At 39.2% G+C, this 24024-nt stretch overlaps 4 protein-coding genes across 5 annotated transcripts; 3 read left to right on the plus strand and 1 right to left on the minus strand.

Moving 5' to 3' along the window:
- Nucleotides 1–231: 231 nt before the first annotated feature.
- Nucleotides 232–1516, plus strand: LOC311493217 (serine protease 1-like; the record flags this gene model as incomplete). The annotated part of the gene is made up of 5 exons (XM_084551777.1): nucleotides 232–265; nucleotides 389–554; nucleotides 746–1026; nucleotides 1109–1248; nucleotides 1331–1516. 5 exons carry the CDS (start codon nucleotides 232–234, stop codon nucleotides 1478–1480), a joined length of 771 nt encoding a protein of 256 aa, XP_084407903.1. The 3' UTR covers nucleotides 1481–1516.
- A 6012-nt stretch (nucleotides 1517–7528) lies between these two features.
- LOC311493218 (kallikrein-8-like) lies at nucleotides 7529–10668 on the plus strand (the record flags this gene model as incomplete). Its single annotated transcript, XM_084551778.1, has 4 exons — nucleotides 7529–8141; nucleotides 9924–10213; nucleotides 10297–10436; nucleotides 10519–10668. The coding sequence occupies exons 1-4, from the start codon at nucleotides 8032–8034 to the stop codon at nucleotides 10666–10668; spliced, it is 690 nt and encodes a 229-aa protein (XP_084407904.1). The 5' UTR covers nucleotides 7529–8031.
- Nucleotides 10669–10815: 147 nt separating this feature from the next.
- On the minus strand, nucleotides 10816–23185 carry LOC311492606 (N-alpha-acetyltransferase 35, NatC auxiliary subunit-like). 2 transcript variants are annotated; one of them, XM_084550928.1, is made up of 6 exons: nucleotides 23127–23185; nucleotides 22965–23032; nucleotides 22747–22887; nucleotides 22524–22625; nucleotides 21940–22020; nucleotides 10816–11787 (listed from the first exon to the last, which is right to left on the minus strand). In XM_084550928.1, exons 2-6 carry the CDS (start codon nucleotides 23004–23006, stop codon nucleotides 11728–11730), a joined length of 426 nt encoding a protein of 141 aa, XP_084407054.1. In that variant the 5' UTR covers nucleotides 23007–23032; nucleotides 23127–23185; the 3' UTR covers nucleotides 10816–11727. The 2 variants fall into 2 exon arrangements, with proteins under 2 accessions (XP_084407054.1, XP_084407055.1); XM_084550929.1 differs by lacking the exon at nucleotides 10816–11787 and adding an exon at nucleotides 21307–21761.
- LOC311493150 (kallikrein-8-like) lies at nucleotides 16843–18806 on the plus strand (the record flags this gene model as incomplete). The annotated part of the gene is made up of 6 exons (XM_084551712.1): nucleotides 16843–16879; nucleotides 16991–17169; nucleotides 17287–17294; nucleotides 17368–17645; nucleotides 17728–17867; nucleotides 17950–18806. The coding sequence occupies 6 exons, from the start codon at nucleotides 16843–16845 to the stop codon at nucleotides 18097–18099; spliced, it is 792 nt and encodes a 263-aa protein (XP_084407838.1). The 3' UTR covers nucleotides 18100–18806.
- Nucleotides 23186–24024: the final 839 nt, after the last annotated feature.

The raw sequence follows: 24024 nt of genomic DNA on the forward strand, positions 1-24024 counted from the left end.
TCATCCAGTGTACCAGTGCACACAGTATTTTCATACGCTCCTTGGATCCTCCCCAGTGCTCTCCTTGTCCCACCCTCACAGTTCACTTGATTACCATAACAGGGTGCTGAGAGCCACCTGTAGCTTTCTAGCACATTGCCCTAGAGACCAGCCAAAACCTGACACTGGAAAAAAAGCTGAAGCATCCAACGGTCAACACCTGAAGTGATCCACACACGGAGAGGGACCAAGATGAAGCTTTGCCTGGTTGTCTTGGTGCTTGCTAGTGAGTTGTTCTGTATTGTTTTATTGCTTTCAGATTTTTAAATCACAAGACTTTTTTTCTATTTTGTGCTCAGTTGATATCGTTGGCATGCCGTCTCGCCTGCTCCTTCTTCCAACATAACAGGTGCAGCATCTGGGGAAATTGAGAAGAGGGTTGCTGGGAGTAAGAGCTGTGACAAGGACAGACAGTATCACGTCCAGATAGAGACTGTTCAGGGGAAAAATCCCTGCGGAGGCTCTCTGATTAACACCCGCTGGCTCATCACGGCTTCACACTGTTCCAATCAGCAGTAAGAAACCATAAGCTTTACCTCATCACCACACAGCTTCACATGTGTTTCACCTGTGTGTGTTTTTACACACACGTGGCACGGATGCTGTAAAATAATCAAACTTAATATTAAAGATCAACTGGTTAGTTGGTCATCTGGTAATTTCTGTTATTACACTGTATGTTTAAAATGTACTTTTTTTTCTGCAGGCGCATCAAGATCAAACTTAGCACAAACCATTTCACATTTTTCCAGAAATTTAAGTTATTCATGAAAGGATCGACCAAAAAATATGAGCAAGAAATTCCGGCTGAGCAGCAGTTCAAATACAAAGATGAGGAGGGGAAAGAGCATGACATTATGCTTGTGAAACTGACCACGGATGCGTCTGGTAAACTTCCCACCATCGGCCTTCCTCCTGCTGAATGTACTAGACCAGAGATGAACACTGAGGTCGAGGTTGGAGGCTGGGGAGCCAAGAGCGCCAACAGTGAGAAACACTCAGGAAGTCTGTTCGTTTTATTTTTTATTGAAAACAGAACTTTTGTTGACTCTTTGTTTTAAATCCCCAGAACTAAAAGCCTCTTCAAAGCTGAGGTGTGCCACTACTGTCATCAGTGAATGTGGTGAGAATGATAAACCCGATAAACAGTACCACAGCGATGAAACTACAACCATGTGTGCCTTTAAACCTGGCGTGGAGACCTGCTTTGTAAGCGAACCATTTCTTTTTCTTGTTTTTAAAATATCTTCCAAAATGCAAAACAATCTCACCTCTTATCTCTGTCTTCAAGGGTGATTCGGGTTCGGCCGTGGAGCACAAGGGTCTCCTATATGGTATTGTTGTGAGCGACCCCGTTGATAAGTGTGCAAACCCCATTGTGATGCTGGATATCTGCCACTACAGGAAGTGGATTGATGAAACCATGAAAAAACATAATTAATCATTTTAACGAGGCAAACAAATAACTCTAAAGTGCATTAAGCGCCACTTGTGTTATCAAAGTCTTTTAAAAAATATGACTGTAAACTATATTTAAATTCTCTGTCTTGAGGTTTTTCATGAATTAAAATAAATATGGACGCCCATGAGTTAATGTGTAATCTGTTCTCTTCATGAAGTCTCATTTCCATAGCAGTTTGGCTTTCAAATTTACATTTACCTTGTAAGGCACATCACAGAACAAAAGCACAGAGCTCCACGGAGAGAGATACAGAACAAAGAACTTAATCTAGCCATGCTACCGCTACTGACCATTCATTTCTTCTCTCTCTACCCTTTCACGGTGGTTGGGGGAAGTATTCAGATTATTGACTTGCTAAAACTACCTGTACGTGTTTGAAGACGTACTCCGTTCAAATGTATGAAGGTACTGTTTGGTACTGATATATTTATGATTCATTCGTTTTAATTGAATTTTGCAGCTGCAGCATGTCGGGCTAGTTTGAACAACTTTATAGACAGTTTCAGACACAGTGACGCTACACAAAGAGATGGCAGGTTACATGTCTGTTTTCAGTGTCCCTTAAATCTTTGAGTTTTGGTGAAATATTGGATCATTTGAACGTTTCCATTAAAAGCATGTGAGGAGTTCTGTAGGAAAAAATAACGTTATTTGTTGGATTGACAGAAGCCAAAACGTTCTTTAACCTTGAAAAACTTGTTGTTCTTAACCTTAAAAGTGCCGAAAACGTCCAATAAATGAGGAAAGCACATTTTGAGAATGGGTTATGGTTAGAATGCAAGTATAAAATAGGATAAAGTTATAGTACTCAAGTATAGTGCAAGTACTTCTAAACAGTTCCAAGTAAATGAACTTAGTTATTTTCCACCCCTGCTAATATGACTTGTTCATTTGATAGCTGCTTTTAGAGAGCGAGAGAGAGAGAGGAAACCCGTGCCAGCAGTGAGGAGCCTCGCACCTGCTCAACCAGGTGACATTGATATGGCAAGAAATCCAGATGTCTAAGAACATGTGAATGTGTTATCACAAATCTTCTTCACTTTATTCACATTTAAAAGCCAGAAACCACAGTTCCTTTTGTTTCATTCTGTAGTTTTGCATTTTGTAAGGCACGTTCAATTGTCTTAAGTCACTAGTAACATGAAGGAATTAAAGGACTGGAGCTGCTAGCGTTGAACGAGTCAGCTGGGTGCAGTCAGTTCCCTGCCATATAAAGTATCTGTACCACCAGGCTACTATTTGCTTTGTAATATACAGTATAACAGACCTTTGAAAGGTTTGCTGCATGCACTTCATAGGTATATACACCTGAACCTGACCATTGGGAGTGTTGCTCTCTGCAAATGATCTTGCATGCGATCCACTACTAGTACTACTGTCACAGTTTTGCCTCCCATTTTAGATAAACACGCAGACAAACAGGGAGAGGAGAATCAAAATAATCTTGACCACAGGGAAGTACTTGTGAGCTGAGCAGTCAAACTCTGGGAGCACCTGTGGATGCAGAATTTGCCATTTTAGTACAACAGTTTTCATAATGTGAAACAGCTCTTACATGAGATACCATGTTATCTTTTTCCTTTACTGGTAGCTATATGAATACACTTGGATTAACTGTACACAAAAGCAAATAAAAAGTAATAATGCAATCAATGTGTGAATTGCGTTACCTTGGTCTCCTTCTTGTGTCCTCCAGCCAGGAGCTTCATCACTACAATGTTGGGTTTGGCCACCTTCAGTATACGGTTCACCCGTGATCAATAATTAATAACTGGTTATTGGCAGTGAAAAATAATGGAAAAGGTGCAGCACAGAAACATTGTGAGGCATCAAGTGAGTAATGTAGCCCAAAGCTAATTTGTTACACTGCTGCCACCTAGTGGAAGAACCTGTCATTAAACATTCAGATGTTAAAACTAAATGTTTCAGATCTATAATAAGAACTTCATTTATATTTTGATATAGACTTTTAAATGATCTTTGTTGTACTTTTTGATATGGCCATTCTTTATTTAACGTATGCCACTGTTGTTGTTTTTTTTTAAAGTTTAGGTTTCTACTGTTTAGGGTTAGTGTTGTGTTTTTGATGGAGATGATCCAGTATGATCTCTCTCCAATCTACTTCCAAAATATGCCTTTAAATTCATGCGCTAGGGTCTCAAAGGCATAGCTAGTCAACCAAAACATAGTGTTGTAAGTAAATTTGTAGACAAGAATGTGACATCTGCAAATAAAAATGAATTCCCCTGACCTCAGGATCTGGGCTGGGCACATTTTCTAGGATGAGCTTGGCCTGCTGAAAGTGTTTGCTGGCAGCCATGTAGAGGTCGGCAGAGCCTGGTGCCAGATTGTACTTGTTGAGGTCAGACATCTCCAGAATGGACAAGAAGAGGAACAGTGTGTCAGAGAGGACATAAAATCACAAAAACAATGGGGCCGACAACACGGAGGACACCCACAGACGCTGACGGTACCTTGAACTGTATGTAGTGCACAGGCGGGGGAGTCACCACGCTGTTGAAGGGGGCGAAGCGATGCTCGTAGCGAACCTGCTCGCTGTCCAGCTCAAACTGAGGCTTACGCACCTTCCCATCCATATCCAAAGCCACCATAGTCTAAATAGAGAACGAGGGATGTTAAGAGATCTGTGTGTCAGGATGTGTGAAGATGTGTTATTAATTTTCTCCTACCTTGTACATTCCAGCACACATATTCTGGTATGCTTGACTCATGGTAATCTCCTTGCTGAGAGGGCGAACTGCAAAGGAATCCCAAAGAAAGTTCTTAAGACCATGACACACCAAAACTCAAAAACATACAGGCAACAAAAGCTGATTGTGGTGTGACCTAACTTCATCAGTGACTGGACTAAAAAGTTGCACCCTGCAAAGACAGCAGCCCAGCCACTTGGCACAGTGCATGTACGTCCTGTGTCTGCCTGAAAGGAGATAACTCTTCATACCAGCAGGTGGCAGTAGTCTACTATTAGCTGAGAAGCCAGGGAGAACCCCCCTGAATCATGCTGATCAGTTGGTTTACAGTTCATTCATTCTAGATCAGGGGTGTCAAACTCATTTTCACCGAGGGCCACATCAGCATAATGGTTGCCCTCAAAGGGCCGCATGTTATACAGTAAGACAGTATAAATGTAACTACTCCTTAATGTTAAATAACTCTGAATTCATATTCAAATTACAAATATAACATATGCATTTGCATAGATGTAAAAAAAATATATATGTTTACTAGTTGCTCTGTTATAACATAAATCCTTTTAAATTGTCAAGTTAAGAAACCCACATTACTCCATCAATCAATGATCAAACTAAGTGAATAAAAATATATCATCCAACACTAGTTATGACATTAACTTTGTTCATAACCTTTTTGTCACAGTTAAGAGGGGCAGAATAACAGAATAAGTACAACCAACAATTGTGAGCTGCTAAGAACATGTGTGACAGATGTAGCATTTTACAAAAACAAATGGCTGCACACAGCCTTGCACATTTGTCTGCATAAACACATAAACCTGTAAAATACATTGCTACACATACCGGGTTTTTCTCCTTGAAGCACAAACATGTATCATCGCCTTCCCATCTTTCTTGAAACAGCCTTCCATCTGCATCAACTTTTCTCTTCCTGGACATTTTGGGATCATTTGTATTTCTCAATTCCACTTATTGAAAATCGCATTGATGTGGATACACTGCCATCTAGTGGCGGGAAGCCGTCACTTCGCGGGTAACATGATGGGCATGAATTGTGGGAAATGTAGTTTATGGTCAATGCATGCTTTTGACTTATTTATTTTAGGAGAATCAGACCTTTTAAGTTATCGCGGGCCACATAAAATGACGTGGCGGGCAACATTTGGTCCGCGGGCCTTGAGTTTGACACATGTGTTCTAGATGATCATGTGAAAACATTTGCGTATTTCTGTCTCTGCCCTTTGACCTTATTCAGTTTGTTTCCTTTCCTTTTGTTCACATGCTGAATTGGCTGAAAAGTTGCAGACAGGGGTCCAACTAGTGGTCTGTCACGGGTAATTACGCCAAAAACCTGAAGGAACTTTTACAAGGAATGAGAGCATTTCTGTGCAGACTTGGGTTCTCATAGTGTGGCCATCCATTTCAGACAAGAACAATGCAAAAAAGTCCACCTTTCTTCTTCTTCGTCGTCTTTTTGCGGTAAGAACTTGTGATAACATTTCAGTCACTGGTCAAAGTACTTTTCTCTATTGAACAAACACAAATTTCACAAATGTCAAACTTTTTCAGAGGAGGTTCTGTTAAGTTTTGCGGTTCTGTTAAGTTTTTAAGTAAACGTTTTTTTTTAATCTGTTCGTGTACCTTTTGTGTCAGAGTAACCACACAAATACTGAACAGCAGTGCGAGTGAAGGATCGATGCTCTGTGACAACGAATACAGAAGGAGAAACTTTGTTCATATGCAAAACATATCAGCATCAATCAGTCCTACAGCAGCACTCCTGAACGACTGGACACAAACCCTTTTGTCTGCCTCTTTGTCCCGCCCATCCTTTTGCACAGTTGTTGCTTATTATTATAATTATTATTTTTTTTATGTAATTCTATTGCTTTTAGATATTGTCATTTCATTGTCTGAGTCTGCAAAGCTTGTACAGCTAGTACTTTGTCTCGTCAGAAAGCGTCGTTTGCCTGTTTGTAAAAAGTCCCATTTTCTGAACCACGATTATGTTCACCTGGAGAGAAAAGGTTTTATGATTTTTATAAAATGCTTAACTTTTGTTTTTGTTGGCAATAATCCGCGAGAGTTTTTTTTTTTATTTGGTCCTAATTTGCTGAACAAATTTGTGAAAGATTTAAATAATCATAGCCTTTATGGGCAACAGAGAATAAAATGTTTTTATTACTACTGTCAAGGAATGGCGTCATGTGGGATTTATTGATTGCTTGCTAACTTTATTTGTGATAAATCTTAAAAAGGAAGAAGAAATGGTTTGGCAATGAAAACTGTCATGGTCTCACAATGGTATAACCTCCCCAGGACACTAAAATTAATAGTATTTGCTTTAAGCACACTTTGCTTTCATGTAAACTCCAATTAAATTAGTTAAATGTTCTTTGTAAGATTTAAAAGTCATCTCATGATTTAGAAAAGATCTCACAGGTTAATCTGAAGTGGGGTTGTACGAGGTGCTTAAGATAGTTTGAAGAGAACAATATAGTGGCTTTAAAGTTCTTGTTAAGTCAAATTAAAGTAGGAATATTTTAAATACACACTTTTTTTTATATGTGGTTGGTTGGCCTACAGGAGTTCATTGTTTGGCTTCAGTGCCGGTACTCTTGTCTGCTTCTCCAAGCTGGAGGAGTGTGATGTCCATAATCTACCGTAGGTAAAACACTTCTGCATAAGCTCCTCATAAAACTCCTCCTCAACGTAACCCTACCATCCCACGTTTCACATCCCTCGACTATTCAGTTGGAACAAAATTTCAACAGATATGCAAAGAACAATAGATATCCAAGAACGAATTCTGAAGAGGCTGAGGGAATACTGCATTTAAAAGTTTGGTTAAAGTTGACCTACCACACATTTATTAACATTTTTTTTTTTTCATTGCATGTTAAACTGAAGGTCTTGCATTAAAACACCTTTTTTTTTTTTTTTTTTTTTTTTTTTTTTACAGATGTGTTACAAATACTATGCCACTATGCTGTTAGAGTGACCCAGCTTGTGGTAAACAGCATTATTACAGGACTACCACAAAAAACGATTTTACACAGCAAATATCTACCAGTGTATGGAAACTACATAAATACAAGTTACTCAGTAGACTGATTAAAACACGAATCATCTTGCATTTAGTAAAAGGATTCCAGACCAACTGGTACAAATCTGAAGCAATGATACTGAACATAGAGGTCAAAAGGCTTTTCTTGAACAAGTAAAAGTTCAAATTTAAATCTAAGTAAAGTTTAAATGGTAAAAAAAAGAAAAGGTAATTCTAAAAGATATGAATCCCCCACACACACTCCTAGACTTCATCCAGTGTACCAGTGCACACAGTATTTTCATACACTCCTTGGATCCTCCCCAGTGCTCTCCTTGTCCCACCCTCACAGTTCACTTGACTGCCATAACAGGTATGTGACATGGGATGATAGAAGAGGTGGGGGAGGGTGCTGAGGGCCACCTGTAGCTTTCTAGCACATTTCCCTAGAGACCAGCCAATAAACACCCCTCCCCAAAACCTGACATCGACGATAAAAAAGCTGAAGCATCCGACAGTCACCACCTGAAGTGATCCACACAGAGAGGGACCATGATGAAGCTTTGCTTTGTTGTCTTGGTGCTTGCTGGTGAGTTGTTCTTTATTGTTTTATTGCTTTCAGATTTTAAATCACAAGACTTTTTTTTTCTGTTTCACATGTGCTCAGTTGATATCGTTGACATGCCGTCTCGCCTGCTCCTTCTTCCAACATAACAGGTGCAGCATCTGGGGAAATCGAGAAGAGGGTTGCTGGGAGTAAGAATTGTGACATGGACAGACGGTATCACGTCCAGATAGAGACTGTTCAGGGGAATAAGCAGTGCGGAGGCTCTCTGATTAACACCCGCTGGCTCATCACAGCTTCACACTGTGGCAAGCAGTAAGAAACCATAAGCTTTACCTCATCATCACACAGCTTCACATGTGTTTCACCTGTGTGTGTTTTTACACACATTTTGCAAACTTAATATTAAAGATCAACTGGTTAGTTGGTCATCTGGTTATTTCTGCACTGTAAACAATTTTCCTGTAAAATAACAGTAAAGAGCTGGCAGCAGGGACGCCAGCAGTATACCGTTATTTTAACGGTATTTAAACGTAAAATTACACTTAAAATATTTACATTATGTCATCTGTAATGTTTTCTCTGCTGTCTGAAAATATACTTTCATAATAACATTTGAACATATGCATAATTGGACTTCACAACGGACTCAGCCAAATTTTCCTCAGCACCATTTTTATGTTTCCGACTCATGTGTGATGTGAATGTTGATAAAACTGTAAAGCTCTTGCTACAGTGTCTATAAGGACATGCGACTGTTTTCCTCTCTCTAATATGTGTTTTCAAATGAGAGTAAAATGCCTTCAACGTCTCACATCTTGCACTACAGAAATCAACATGACATGTTAGTTCAACACCAGACAAAGAAGGCCCTAACTACACGTTTGTTTGTTATGTCTGTGAGTGTGACACTTAAACGTTGAAAAGTTTGGAAAATCTGATTGCAATCCGGCAAAGCACACTTAAAAGTTAAATTAGGTGTATTTTTATGAATTCTCATGTGCCTAACGTATGTCACTATTGTGGCACAGCTATGGCAACAGATCTGACAGGGGAACATTTTGTTAGCCTACTCCCCGATGTTCCTTTTCATCAACAAACATGCATATTGATTAGACTACGGCTGCTGGCTGTTTTTTAGTGACACCGTATCAGTCTTCACGCAGAAATGTCTAACTTTAACCAATTGCAATGTTAAGGGGGGAAAAGCGAGATGATGCCAAATGGCCGACAAAGCCTATACTGTAAAACAGTCGGTAGAAGCCTCGGCTTTGTGAGACACGCAGCGACAGATAAATAAACAAGATGCATTCACAAAGAGTCCAGTAAGGCAATATATTCACACCGATTTTCCGTTTAAACAAAAAAATTCAACCCGTCCCTAAGCCTGGATTCAAGTGTCTTTCTTTAACCTACTGCAATTTTCCTGCTACCTCCATCTAACGAGTGCCGATTGGCCTCTCTTACCGGTTAAAAATCAAAATGAAAATCAAAATGAAGTCTCACTGATAAATTATATTCACATCCATAGCGAGACAAACTCTTAAGCATCAGTTTGATAAAACATCCTTGGCAATATGAAGAATAAGATTAATTAATTACCGTTTAATTTGTAGATGTCAGACCCAATGGATGTAGATAAAGAACATTCGATAATGAGTAGCACATGTCATCTAAATTGTGCGTAATCTTCTGTAAAATCTCCAACCCAAATTATGGTTCGTGAAGTCACTCCAGATGTTGATGGCAAATTATTTCTGTATTTATAAAAGAAAATTGACAAAAAGCAGCCTCAATTTAAAAGACTAACGTATCAAACTTCTGACCGTAGGCTACTCCAGATTTCCCAGCAACACCACTCAGTTTCCAAAAAATACTGTAGTGTCCTGTAATTTAAAACATCACCATACTGTTTGGGGCCTCTGTCCTGTTGCTCCAAGTTAAGCAGCCCACAATGCATTGCTAACTACAGTACTAAACTGTTTAACACGAAAACAGTATATTATTGTTGAAAATTGGCTGTAAATTTACAGCAATTGCTTACAGTGTGTTATTACATTGTATGTTTAAAATGTCCTTTCCTTCTTTTTTCTGCAGGCGCATCAAGATCAAACTTGACAAAAGCCAAATGTCATTTCTCAAGAAAGCCTGGTCTTTCGTGAAGTTATTCATGAAAGGATCGTCCAAAAATGAGCAAGAAATTCCGGTTGAGCAGCAGTTCCCCTACAAAGATGAGGAGGGGAATGACCATGACATTATGCTTGTGAAACTGACCATGGATGCGTCTGGTAAACTTCCCACCATCGGCCTTCCTCCTGCTGAATGTACTAGACCAGAGATGAACACTGAGGTCGAGGTTGGAGGCTACGGAGCCAAGAGCGCCAAAAGTGAGAAACACTCAGGAAGTCTGTTCGTTTTCTTTTTTTTATGAAAACAGAACTTTTGTTGACTCTTTGTTCTAAATCCCCAGAACTAAAAGCCTCTTCAAAGGTGAGATGTGCCAGTACTGTCATCAGTGAATGTGGTGAGAATGATAAACCCGATAAACAGTACCACAGTGATGAAACTACAACCATGTGTGCCTTTAAACCTGGTGTGGAGGTCTGCTATGTAAGCAAACCATTTCTTTTTCTCTTTTTTAAAATAGCTTCCAAAATGCAAAACAATCTCACCTCTGATCTCTGTCTTCCAGGGTGATTCGGGTTCGGCCGTGGAGCGCGAGGGTCTCCTATATGGAATTGTTGTGAGCGACCCCGCTGATAAGTGTGCAAACCCCATCGTGATGCTGGATATCTGCCACTACAGGAAGTGGATTGATGAAACCATGAGAAAAAATAATTAATAATTTTAACGATGAAAACAAATAACTTTAAAGTGCATTAATCACCACTTGTTTTATCAAAGTCTTTTAAAAAATATGACTGTAAACTATATTTAAATTGTCTGTCTTGAGGTTTTTCATGAATTAAAATAAATATGGACGCCCATGAGTTAATGTGTAATCTGTTATCTCTTTATGAAGTCTCATTTCCATTGCAGTTTGGCTTTCAAATTTACATTTACCTTGTAAGGCACATCACAGAATAAAAGCACAGAGCTCCACGGAGAGAGATACAGAACAAAGAACTTAATCTAGCCATGCTACCGCTACTGACCATTCATTTCTTCTTTTTCTACCCTTTCACGGTGGTTGGGGGAAGTATTCAGATTATTGACTTGATAAAAATACCTGTACGTGATTGAAGACGTACTTCGTTCAAATGTATGAAGGTACTGTTTGGTACTGATATATTTATGATTCATTCGTTTTAATTGAATTTTGCAGCTGCAGCATATAGACAGTTTCAGACACAGTGACGCTACACAAAGAGATGGCAGGTTACATGTCTGTTTTCAGTGTCCCTTTAATCTTTGAGTTTTGGTGAAATATTGGATCATTTGAACGTTTCCATTAAAAGCATGTGAGGAGTTCTGTAGGAAAAAATAACGTTATTTGTTGGATTGACAGAAGCCAAAAGGTTCTTTAACCTTTGAAAAACTTGTTGTTCTTAACCTTAAAAGTGCCGAAAACGTCCAATAAATGAGGAAAGCACATTTTGAGAATGGGTTAGGGTTAGAATGCTGGGACTGGAGCTGCTAGCGTTGAACGAGTCAGCTGGGTGCAGTCAGTTCCCTGCCATATAAAGTATCTGTACCACCAGGCTACTATTTGCTGTGTAATATACAGTATAACAGACCTTTGAAATGTTTGCTGCATGCACTTCATAGGTATATACACCTGAACCTGACCATTGGGAGTGTTGCTCTCTGCAAATGATCTTGCATGCAATCCACTACTAGTACGAGTGTCACATTTGCCTCCCATTTTAGATAAACACGCAGACAAACAGGGAGAGGAGAATCAAATAATCTTGACCACAGGGAAGTACTTGTGAGCTGAGCAGTCAAACTCTGGGAGCACCTGTGGATGCAGAATTTGCCATTTTAGTACAACAGTTTTCATAATGTGAAACAGCTCTTACATGAGATACCATGTTATCTTTTTCCTTTACTGGTAGCTATATGAATACACTTGGATTAACTGTACACAAAAGCAAATAAAAAGTAATAATGCAATCAACGTGTGAATTGCGTTACCTTGGTCTCCTTCTTGTGTCCTCCAGCCAGGAGCTTCATCACTACAATGTTGGGTTTGGCCACCTTCAGTATACGGTTCACCCGTGATCAATAATTAATAACTGGTTATTGGCAGTGAAAAATAATGGAAAAGGTGCAGCACAGAAATATTGTGACACATCAAGTGAGTAATGTAGCCCGAAGCTAATTTGTTACACATTGGATGGAACAATCTGTCTTTAACGTGCAGATGTTAAAACTAAATGTTTCAGATCTATAATAAGAACTTCATTTATATTTTGATATAGACTTTTAAATGATCTTTGTTGTACTTTTTGATATGGCCATTCTTTATTAAAAATATGCCACTGTTGTTGTTTTTTTTAAAGTTTAGGTTTCTACTGTTTAGGGTTAGTGTTGTGTTTTTGATGGAGATGATCCAGTATGATCTCTCTCCAATCTACTTCCAAAATATGCCTTTAAATTCATGTGCTAGGGTCTCAAAGGCATAGCTAGTCAACCAAACATAGTATTGTAAGTAAACTTGTAGACAAGAATGTGACATCTGCAAATAAAAATGAATTCCCCTGACCTCAGGATCTGGGCTGGGCACATTTTCTAGGATGAGCTTGGCCTGCTGAAAGTGTTTGCTGGCAGCCATGTAGAGGTCGGCAGAGCCTGGTGCCGGATTGTACTTGTTGAGGTCAGACATCTCCAGAATGGACAAGAAGAGGAACGGTGTGTCAGAGAGGACATAAAATCACAAAAACAATGGGGCCGACAACACGGAGGACACCCACAGACGCTGACAGTACCTTGAACTGTATGTAGTGCACAGGTGGGGGAGTCACCACGCTGTTGAAGGGGGCGAAGCGATGCTCGTAGCGAACCTGCTCCCTGTCCAGTTCAAACTGAGGCTTACGCACCTTCCCATCCATATCCAAAGCCACCATAGTCTAAATAGAGAACGAGGGTTGTTAAGAGATCTCAGTGTGTCAGGATGTGTGAAGACGTGTTATTAACTATCTCCTACCTTGTACATGCCAGCACACATATTCTGGTATGCTTGACTCATGGTAATCTCCTTGCTGAGAGGGCGAACTGCAAAGGAATCCCAAAGAAAGTTCTTAAGACCATGACACACCAAAACTCAAAAACATATAGGCAACAAAAGTTGATTGTGGTGTGACCTAACTTCATCCGTGACTGGACTAAAAAGTTGCACCCTGCAAAGACAGCAGCCCACAGCCACTTGGCACATACAGTGCATGTACGTCCTGTGTCTGCCTGAAAGGAGATAACTCTTCATACCAGCAGGTGGCAGTAGTCTACTATTAGCTGAGAAGCCAGGGAGAACCCCCCTGAATCATGCTGATCAGTTGGTTTACAGTTCATTCATTCTAGATCAGGGGTGTCAAACTCATTTTCACCGAGGGCCACATCAGCATAATGGTTGCCCTCAAAGGGCCGCATGTTATACAGTAAGACAGTATAAATGTAACTAAATGTAACCAAATGTAATGTAAAATAAATGTAACTACTCCTTAATGTTAAATAACTCTGAATTTATTATTTATTCAAGTTACAAATATTACATATGCATTTGCATAGATGTAAAAAAATATATATGTTTACTAGTTGCTCTGTTATAACAATCAATGATCAAACTAAGTGAATAAAAAAATATATCATCCAACACTAGTTATGACATTAACTTTGTTCATAACCTTTTTGTCACAGTTGAGAGGAGCAGAATAACAGAATAAGTACAACCAACAATTGTGAGCTGCTAAGAACATGTGTGACAGATGTAGCATTCTACAAAAACAAATGGCTGCACGCAGCCTTGCACATCTGTCTGCATAAACACATAAACCTGTAAAATACATTGCTACACATACCGGGTTTTTCTCCTTGAAGCACAAACATGTATCATCGCCTTCCCATCTTTCTTGAAACAGCCTTCCATCTGCATCAACTTTTCTCTTCCTGGACATTTTGGGATCATTTGTATTTCTCAATTCCACTTATTGAAAATCGCATTGATGTGGATACACTGCCATCTAGTGGCGGGAAGCCGTCACTTCGCGGGTAACATGATGGGCATGAATTGTGGGAAATATAGTTTATGGTCAATGCATGCTTTTGACTTATTTATTTTAGGAGAATCAGACCTTTTAAGTTATCGCGGGCCACATAAAATGACGTGGCGGGCAACATTTGGTCCGCGGGCCTTGAGTTTGACACATGTGTTCTAGATGATCAAGTGAAAACATTTGCGTATTTCTGTCTCTGCCCTTTGACCTTATTCAGTTTGTTTCCTTTCCTTTTGTTCACATGCTGAATTGGCTGAAAAGTTGCAGACAGGGGTCCAACTAGTGGTCTGTCACGGGTAATTACGCCAAAAACCTGAAGGAACTTTTACAAGGAATGAGAGCATTTCTGTGCAGACTTGGGTTCTCATAGTGTGGCCATCCATTTCAGACAAGAACAATGCAAAAAAGTCCACCTTTCTTCTTCTTCTTCGTCTTTTTGCGGTAAGAACTTGTGATAACATTTCAGTCACTGGTCAAAGTACTTTTCTCTATTGAACAAACACAAATTTCACAAATGTCAAACTTTTTCAGAGGAGGTTCTGTTAAGTTTTGCGGTTCTGTTAAGTTTTTAAGTAAACGTTTTTTTTTAATCTGTTCGTGTACCTTTTGTGTCAGAGTAACCACACAAATACTGAACAGCAGTGCGAGTGAAGGATCGATGCTCTGTGACAACGAATACAGAAGGAGAAACTTTGTTCATATGCAAAACATATCAGCATCAATCAGTCCTACAGCAGCACTCCTGAACGACTGGACACAAACCCTTTTGTCTGCCTCTTTGTCCCGCCCATCCTTTTGCACAGTTGTTGCTTATTATTATAATTATTATTTTTTTTATGTAATTCTATTGCTTTTAGATATTGTCATTTCATTGTCTGAGTCTGCAAAGCTTGTACAGCTAGTACTTTGTCTCGTCAGAAAGCGTCTGCTTGTAAAAAGTCCCATTTTCTGAACCATGTTCACCTGGAGAGAAAAGGTTTTATGATTTTTATAAAATGCTTAACTTCTGTTTTTGTTGGCAATAATCCGCGAGAGTTTGTATTTTTATTTGGTCCTAATTTGCTGAACAAATTTGTGAAAGATTTAAATAATCATAGCCTTTATGGGCAACGGAGAATAAAATGTTTTTATTACTACTGTCAAGGAATGGCTTCATGTGGGATTAATTGATTGCTTGCAAACTTTATTCGTGATAAATCTTAAAAAATAAAAAAAACTGTTATGGTCTTACAATGGTATAACCTCCCCAGGACACTATACACATTGTATGAGATTAATAGTGATAGTATTTTGCTATAAGCACACTTTGCTTTCGCCTAAACTCCAATTAAATTAGTTAAATGTTCTTTGTAAGATTTAAAAGTCATCTCATGATTTAGAAAAGATCTCACAGGTTAATTTGAAGTGGGGTTGTACGAGGTACTTATTCATAGATGGTTTGAAGAGAACAATATAGTGGCTTTAAAGTCCTTATTAAGTCAAATTAAAGTAGCAATATTTTAAATACACGCTTTTTTTTTATGTGGTTGGTTGGCCTACAGGAGTTCATTGTTTGGCTTCAGTGCCGGTACTCTTGTCTGCTTCTCCAGGCTGGTGGAGTGTGATGTCCATAATCTACCGTAGGTAAAACACTGTCTACTGGATAAGCCCCTCATAAAACTCATCCTCAGTGTAATCCTACCATCCCACGTTTTACACCCCTCGACTTCAGTTGAAGAAAATTTCAGATATGCAAATAAGAAAGGATTTGTAGTCAAACGAGAAACCCCTAAACGTGATCGTATTTGTATGAACGTCTCCACACGTTCACGTTGAAAAATTCATCAGAATATTCCAAGAACGAATTCTGAAGAGGCCGAGGGAATATTGTATTTAAAAGTTTGGTTAAAGTTGACCTACCACACATTTATTAACATAGTTTTTTCTACCATTGCACATTAAACTGAAGGTCTTGCATTAAAACACCTTTTTCTTACAGATGTGTTACAAATACTATGCCATATAAATGCTCATGTTATGATGTGATGCTGTTAGAGTGACCCAGCTGGTGGCAAACAGCATTATTACAGGACTACTGTGTTACTTTACATCTTTAATTTAATCATATTGCAAATATCTACCAGTGTACGGAAACTACGTAAATACAAGTTACTCAGTAGACTGATTAAAACACAAATCATCTTGCAATTAGTAAAAGGACTCCAGAACAACTGGTACAAATATGAAGCAATGATACTAAACATGCCCTGCGATAGACTGGCGACCTGTCCAGGGTGTACCCCACCTCTTACCCGATGACAGCTGGGATAGGCTCCAGCAGACCCCCGCGACCCTTAACAGGAATAAGCGGTTACAGAAGATGAATGAATGAATGAATGAATGATACTAAACATAGAGGTCAAAAGGCTTTTCTTGAACAAGTAAAAGTTCAAATTTAAATCTAAGTAAAGTTTAAATAGTAAAAAAATAAATCAAAAGTAATTCTAAAAGATATGAATCCCCCCACACACACACTCCTAGACTTCATCCAGTGTACCAGTGCACGCAGTATTTTCATACACTCCTTGGATCCTCCCCAGTGCTCTCCTTGTCCCACCCTCACAGTTCACTTGACTACCATAACAGGTATGCGACATGGGATGATAGAAGAGGTGGGGGAGGGTGCTGAGGGCAACCTGTAGCTTTCTAGCACATTGCCCTAGAGACCAGCCAATAAACACCCCTCCCCAAAACCTGACATCGACTATAAAAAAGCTGAAGCATCCAACGGTCACCACCTGAAGTGATCCACACAGAGAAGGACCATGATGAAGCTTTGCTTTGTTGTCTTGGTGCTTGCTGGTGAGTTGTTCTTTATCGTTTTATTGCTTTCAGATTTTAAATCACAAGACTTTTTTTCTGTTTCACATGTGCTCAGTTGATGTCGTTGATATGTCTTCTTGCCTGCTCCTTCTTCCAACATAACAGGTGCAGCATCTGGGGAAATCGAGAAGAGGGTTGCTGGGAGTAAGAATTGTGACAAGGACAGACGGTATCACGTTCAGATAGAGACTGTTCAGGGAAAAAAGCAGTGCGGAGGCGCTCTGATTAACACCCGCTGGCTCATCACAGCTTCACACTGTGGCAAGCAGTAAGAAACCACAAGCTTCCCTCATCATCACCACACAGCTTCACATGTTTTTCACCTGTGTGTGTTTTTACACACATGTGGCACGGATGCTGTAAAATAATCAAACTTAATATTAAAGATCAACTGGTTAGTTGGTCATCTGGTTATTTCTCTTATTACATTGTATGTTTAAAATGTCCTTTCATTCTTTTTTCTGCAGGCGCATCAAGATCAAACTTGACAAAAGCCAAATGTCATTTTTCAAGAAAGCCTGGTCTTTCATGAAAGGATCGTCCAAATATGAGCAAGAAATTCCAGTTGAGCAGCAGTTCCCCTACAAAGATGAAGAGGGGAATGAGCATGACATTATGCTTGTGAAACTGACCACGGATGCATCTGGTAAACTTCCCACCATCGGCCTTCCTCCTGCTGAATGTACTAGACCAGAAGCGAACAAGGAGGTCGAGGTTGGAGGCTACGGAGCCAAGAGCGCCAACAGTGAGATACACTCAGGAAGTCTGTTCGTTTTCTTTTTTTATGAAAACAGAACTTTTGTTGACTCTTTGTTTTAAATCCCCAGAACTAAAAGCCTCTTCAAAGCTGAGGTGTGCCAGTACTGTCATCAGTGAATGTAAAGAGAATGATAAACCCGATAAACAGTACCACAGCGATGAAACTACAACCATGTGTGCCTTTAAACCTGGCGTGGAGACCTGCTTTGTAAGCAAACCATTTCTTTTTCTCTTTTTTAAAATAGCTTCCAAAATACAAAACAATCTCACCTCCGATCTCTGTCTTTCAGGGTGATTCGGGTTCGGCTGTGGAGCACAGTGGTCTCCTATATGGAATTGTTGTGAGCGACCCCGCTGATAAGTGTGCAAACCCCATCGTGATCCTGGATATCTGCCACTACAGGAAGTGGATTGAGGAAACCATGAGAAACAAATCATGAGTAAACCACATGGGTCGTAAATAGTCTCTTATCTTTTCGTTCATAACAATAACCACCTGCTAAAGGTTAGCGCCGTTTTACTTTACTCTAGAATGAAGTTGTAAAGATAAGAGAGAAGGCGATGCCACATAGAGTGTAGACAGCTTGGTACTCTACAAGAGTACCCATATTAACGAGGCAAACAAATTACTTTAAAGTGCATTAATCACCACTTGTTTTAGCAAAGTCTTTTAAAAAATATGACTGTAAACTATATTTAAATTGTCTGTCTTGAGTTTTTTCATGAATTAAAATAAATACGGCCGCTCACGAGTTCCTGTGTTATCTCTTCTGTTATGTCTTTATGATGTCTCATTTCCATAGCAGTTTGGCTTTCAAATTCACTTTTACCATGTAAGGCACATCACAGAACAATAGCATCCCAGAACAAAAGCACAGAGCTCCACGGAGAGAGATACAGAACAAAGAAGTTAATCTAGTCATGCTACTGCTACTGTCCACTCACTTCTTCTCTCTACACTTTCACGGTGGTTGGACGAAGTATTCAGATTATCAGCTTGATAAAACTACCTGTACAGGATTGAAGACGTACTCCGTTCAAATGTATGAAGGTACTGTTTTGCCCTGATATATTAATGATTAATTCATTTTAAGTGAATTTTGAATCTTCTAAATTGACCATAGGTGTGCACGTGAGTGTGAATGGTTGTCTGTGTCTCTGTCTTAGCCCTGCGATAGACTGGCGACCTGTCCAGGGTGTACCCCACCTCTCGCCCGATGACAGCTGGGATAGGCTCCAGCTCCCCCCCCCCCCGCAACCCTTAACAGGAACAAGCGGTTACAGAAGATGAATAAATGAATGAATTTTGAAGCTGGAGGTTACATATCTGTTTTCAGTGTCCCTTTAATATTTGACTTTTGGTGAAATATTGGATCATCTGAACATTTCAATTAAAAGCATGTGAGGAGTTCTGTAGAGAAAAAAAGAAAAAAACGTTATTTTTTGGATTGACAAAAGGTACTTTAACCTTTGAAAAAGTTGTTGTTCTTAATCTTAAATAAATGAGGAAAGCACATTTTGTCCTATAAAACACATTAGAATGCAAGTATAAAATAGGATAATAAAGTTAAATTACTCCAGTACGAAACTGTTCTCGTAAATGTACTTAGATACTTTCCACCCCTGCTAATCTGATTTATTTATAATCTTAGCCTCAAATCCAACTCTGTCCAAGCTTGCTATTGACGTAAAAATCAATTTTTTTCCTATTTTTGGCCATTTTATGCCTTTATTTGATAGATGCTTTTTTAGAGAGAGAGAGACAGAGAGAGAGAAAGAGAGGAAACCCGTGCCTCAGCAGTGACGAGCCTCACTTAATAGGGCACCTGCTCAACCAGGTGACATTGATATGGCAAGTTATTTTTGTTGTCATTCTGTAGTTTTGCGTTTTAGGACTGGAGCTGCTAGCGCTGAACGAGTCAGCTGGGTGCAGTCAGTTCCCTGCCATATAAAGTATCTGTACCACCAGGCTACTATTTGCTGTGTAATACACAGTATAACAGACCTTTGAAATGCTTGCTGCATGCACTTCATAGATATATCATCTGCCCATCTCCTTTATTGTCAATGATGTTATAGTTCCTGTTTATAGTCTACTCACATTTAACGAACAAATCCATCTGCATGTTTACAGTACTTCATTCAATCATTATGTATATCCTTCTCATTCACCTGTATATATGGTCTCACCTGTACATAGGTTTTGATCTGTAAATATTGTCCATATGCTGTAAAAAACAACCTGTACCATACTACTTATATACCATACGATTTATGCTACGTGCACTTACTGCCTATTGCACTTCAGGTTAGATGCTAAACTGCATTTCATTGCTCTGTACCTGTACATGCGCAGTGACAATAAAGTTGAATCTAATCTACTCTATGCAGTGTTGGGAGTAACGCGTTACAAAAGTAATGTAATTACTGTAATGTATTGCTTTTTGCTGTAACGAGGTAATGTAAGGCATTCCAAAAAAAAAACTGGGTATTATTTTACTCGGTACAAAGGTCAGTAACGCGCGTTACAATGCATTATAACCCAAAATTAAGAGGTGTTTTGTTTTTATACTATCGCCAATAACACCGCGAGATCAGCAGAGGAGAACAATTCAGCGCAAATTGTGAAACGTTTCTTCCTGTAGGGCTGAAGCAGGCTCGTCGGACAGTAGCCCGTTTTCATATAAAAATTGAAAAAAGAATTTTTATTTTATTTTAATTAGTAGTTTGTCTATGATAAGATGACAAAACTAGCACAACTGAAGAAAGCATGTGGTTTAAAAATAATATTTTAACGAGGAAATACAGTAGGAGTTTACTAGCTGACGTTTTTTTTCTCTCTCTCTGGTGCTAATAGTGCAGGTTGTCAATCAACCACTGTCCACAGGTTATATTGAGCTTTTGGTTTGTGCATATGTGTTGATGTTAAAGCCAAGGTGTAAGACGAATACTGCCTATCTACAGAGGACATTTACAGCTTTTTCAGTGATGGGTGGGGCTTTGGTACCTTTCTCTTTCTCGTTAAGGAAAATGTCATCCATCAGTTATATGAAATCTTAAAAATAAAAACTTTTTTATTTTTATTTTTTTCAGCATGCTAATTACCTTACAAAGATTGGGGAATTGAAAAAAAAATTGTGACTGGATAATATTTTTTTTCCTGGTAGTCAGGAGGTTAGCTTGCTAGGGGTTGCTTTTTTGACGTTTATTGACCCTAAGTTTTTTTTGCACTTATTGTTCCTACCTCATCTTCTCATTTAAATGCAATTTCTTTTCTTTATTTTGAAAACTGCGCCTATAACATTCTTCTGTTGTTAGCCTTAAGCCTAGGGGCATAATAAGATACATTTAGAATAAGTATATATGTATTTCCAGTTCTTTTGGTGAAAGTAACTTAAAAGTAATGCAGTAGTAGTGTAATGCCTTACAATTCAGAGACAGTAATATTATAATGTAACGAATTACTTCGAAATGACAGTAACAAGTAATACATAATGTATTATGTTTTTGAAGTAACTTGCCCAACACAGACTCTATATACACCTAAACCGTAACATTATGAGTGTTGTTCTCTGCAAATATCATGCATGCAATCCACTACTAGTACTAGTGTCACATTTTTGCCTCCCATTTCAGATAAACACGCAGACAAAGAGGGAGTTTTCATATGTTTTACTGATATGCACCCATTTTCATTTTATCATTCTTTTCTAGCCTCCACAACACTTTCATCTGCTGATTCGTCTCACAAAAGCACCTTGGCTTTTCTCTGACACACACACACACACACACACACACACACACACACACACACACACTCCCAAAAAACAAATATACACAGACACACACACTCAAACGTTCACAGCTGCAGATGTGGATATTATTACATATTTAGGTCCAGTTGTCAATTCTCTGGTCTTGTTTCGGATGTTACAGTCCTCATTCAGGTAAAAAACAAAAACAAACAAAAAAAAAAGTCAAGTGTATCAGACAGTCTTTTACACAACGTTACACTCGCACACATATTCAGACGACTTCCATCATCTGGTGCAGAGGAGAATCAAATAATCTTGAACACAGGGAAGTCAAACTCTGGGAGCACCTGTGATGCAGAATATGCAGTTTTAGTACAACAGTTTTCATAATATGAAACAGCTCTTACATGAGATACCATGTTGTCTTTTTTCTTTACTTGTAGCTATATGAATGCACTTGGATTAACTGTACATGAATGCAAATAAAACGTTTATTAACTCCAATCAATGTGTGTACTGCGTTACCTTGGTCTCCTTCTTGTGTCCTCCAGCCAGGAGCTTCATAACTACAATGTTGGGTTTGGCCACCTTCATTATACGGTTCACCTGTGATCAATAATTAATAACTGGTTATTGGTGGTGAAAAATAATGGAAAAGGTGCAGCACAGAAATATTGTGACACATCAAGTGAGTAATGTAGCCCGAAGCTAATTTGTTACACTGCTGCCACCTAGTGGAAGAACCTGTCTTTAACATGCAGATGTTAAAACTAAATGTTTCAGATCTATAATAAAAACTTAATTTATATTGTGATTTAGACTTTTAAATAATCTTTGTTGTACTTTTTGATATGGCCATTCTTTATTTAACTTATGCCACTGTTGTTTTTTTTTGTTTTTTTTTATTTAGGATTCTACTGTTCAGGGTTAGTGCTGTGTTTTTGCTGGAGATGATCCAATATGATCTCTCTCCAATCTACTTCCAAAATATGCCTTTAAATTCATGTGCTAGGGTCTCAAAGGCATAGCTAGTCAACCAAAACATAGTATTGTAAGTAAATTTGTGGTCAACAATGTGACATCTGCAAATAAAAATGAATTCCCCTGACCTCAGGATCTGGGCTGGGCACATTTTCTAGGATGAGCTTGGCCTGCTGAAAGTGTTTGCTGGCAGCCATGTAGAGGTCGGCAGAGCCTGGTGCCGGATTGTACTTGTTGAGGTCAGACATCCCCAGAATGGACAAGAAGAGGAACGGTGTGTCAGAGAGGACATAAAATCACAAAAACAATGGGGCCGACAACACAGAGGACACCCACAGACGCTGACGGTACCTTGAACTGTATGTAGTGCACAGGTGGGGGAGTCACCACGCTGTTGAAGGGGGCGAAGCGATGCTCGTAGCAAACCTGCTCGCTGTCCAGTTCAAACTGAGGCTTACGCACCTTCCCATCCATATCCAAAGCCACCATAGTCTAAATAGAGAACGAGGGTTGTTAAGAGATCTCAGCGTGTCAGGATGTGTGAAGACGTGTTATTAACTATCTCCTACCTTGTACATGCCAGCACACATATTCTGGTATGCTTGACTCATTGTAATCTCCTTGCTGAGAGGGCAAACTGCAAAGGAATCCCAAAGAAAGTTCTTAAGACCATGACACACCAAAACTCAAAAACATATAGGCAACAAAAGCTGATTGTGGTGTGACCTAACTTCATCCGTGACTGGACTAAAAAGTTGCACCCTGCAAAGACAGCAGCCCACAGCCACTTGGCACATACAGTGCATGTACGTCCTGTGTCTGCCTGAAAGGAGATAACTCTTCATACCAGCAGGTGACAGTAGTCTACTATTAGCTGAGAAGCCAGGGAGAACCCCCCTGAATCATGCTGATCAGTTGGTTTACAGTTCATTCATTCTAGATCAGGGGTGTCAAACTCATTTTCACCGAGGGCCACATCAACATAATGGTTGCCCTCAAAGGGCCGCATGTTATACAGTAAGACAGTATAAATGTAACTACTCCTTAATGTTAAATAACTCAGAATTTATTACTTATTCAAATTACAAATATTACATATGCATTAGCACAAAAATATATGTTTATTAGTTGCTCTGTTACAACAATCAATGATCAAACTAAGTGAATAAAAAAATATATCATTTGTATTTCTCAATTCCACTTATTGAAAATCGCATTGATGTGGATACACTGCCATCTAGTGGCGGGATGCCGTCACTTCGCGAGCAACATGATCGGCATGAATTGTGGGAAATGTAGTTTATGGTCAATGCAGTCAATGCACGCGTTTGAGTATTTATTTCAGGACAATCAGACCTTTTAAGTTTTCGCGGGCCACATAAAATGACGTGGCGGGCAACATTTGGTCCGCGGGTATTTCTGTCTCTGCCCTTTGACCTTATTCAGTTTGTTTCCTTTCCTTTTGTTCACATGCTGAATTGGCTGAAAAGTTGCAGACAGGGGTCCAACTAGTGGTCTGTCACGGATAATTACTCCAAAAACCTGAAGGAACATTTACAAGGAATGAGAGCATTTCTGTGCAGACTTGGGTTCTCATAGTGTGGCCATCCATTTCAGACAAGAACATTG

This window comes from Chelon labrosus (assembly GCF_963514085.1).
Source record: "Chelon labrosus genome assembly, chromosome: 9".
NCBI lineage: Eukaryota > Metazoa > Chordata > Actinopteri > Mugiliformes > Mugilidae > Chelon > Chelon labrosus.

Bases quoted from the DNA above. Each gene is read 5' to 3' on its own strand.
- LOC311492606 (XM_084550928.1), bottom strand. From the start codon at position 23,006: ATGAGTCAAGCATACCAGAATATGTGTGCTGGCATGTACAAG. The intron at 22,888-22,964 runs GTAGGAGATAGT...TTCTCTATTTAG, and splicing joins TGTGTGCTGGCATGTACAAG to ACTATGGTGGCTTTGGATAT. The intron at 11,788-21,939 runs GTAACGCAGTAC...CTGCATCCACAG, and splicing joins GACACAAGAAGGAGACCAAG to GTGCTCCCAGAGTTTGACTG.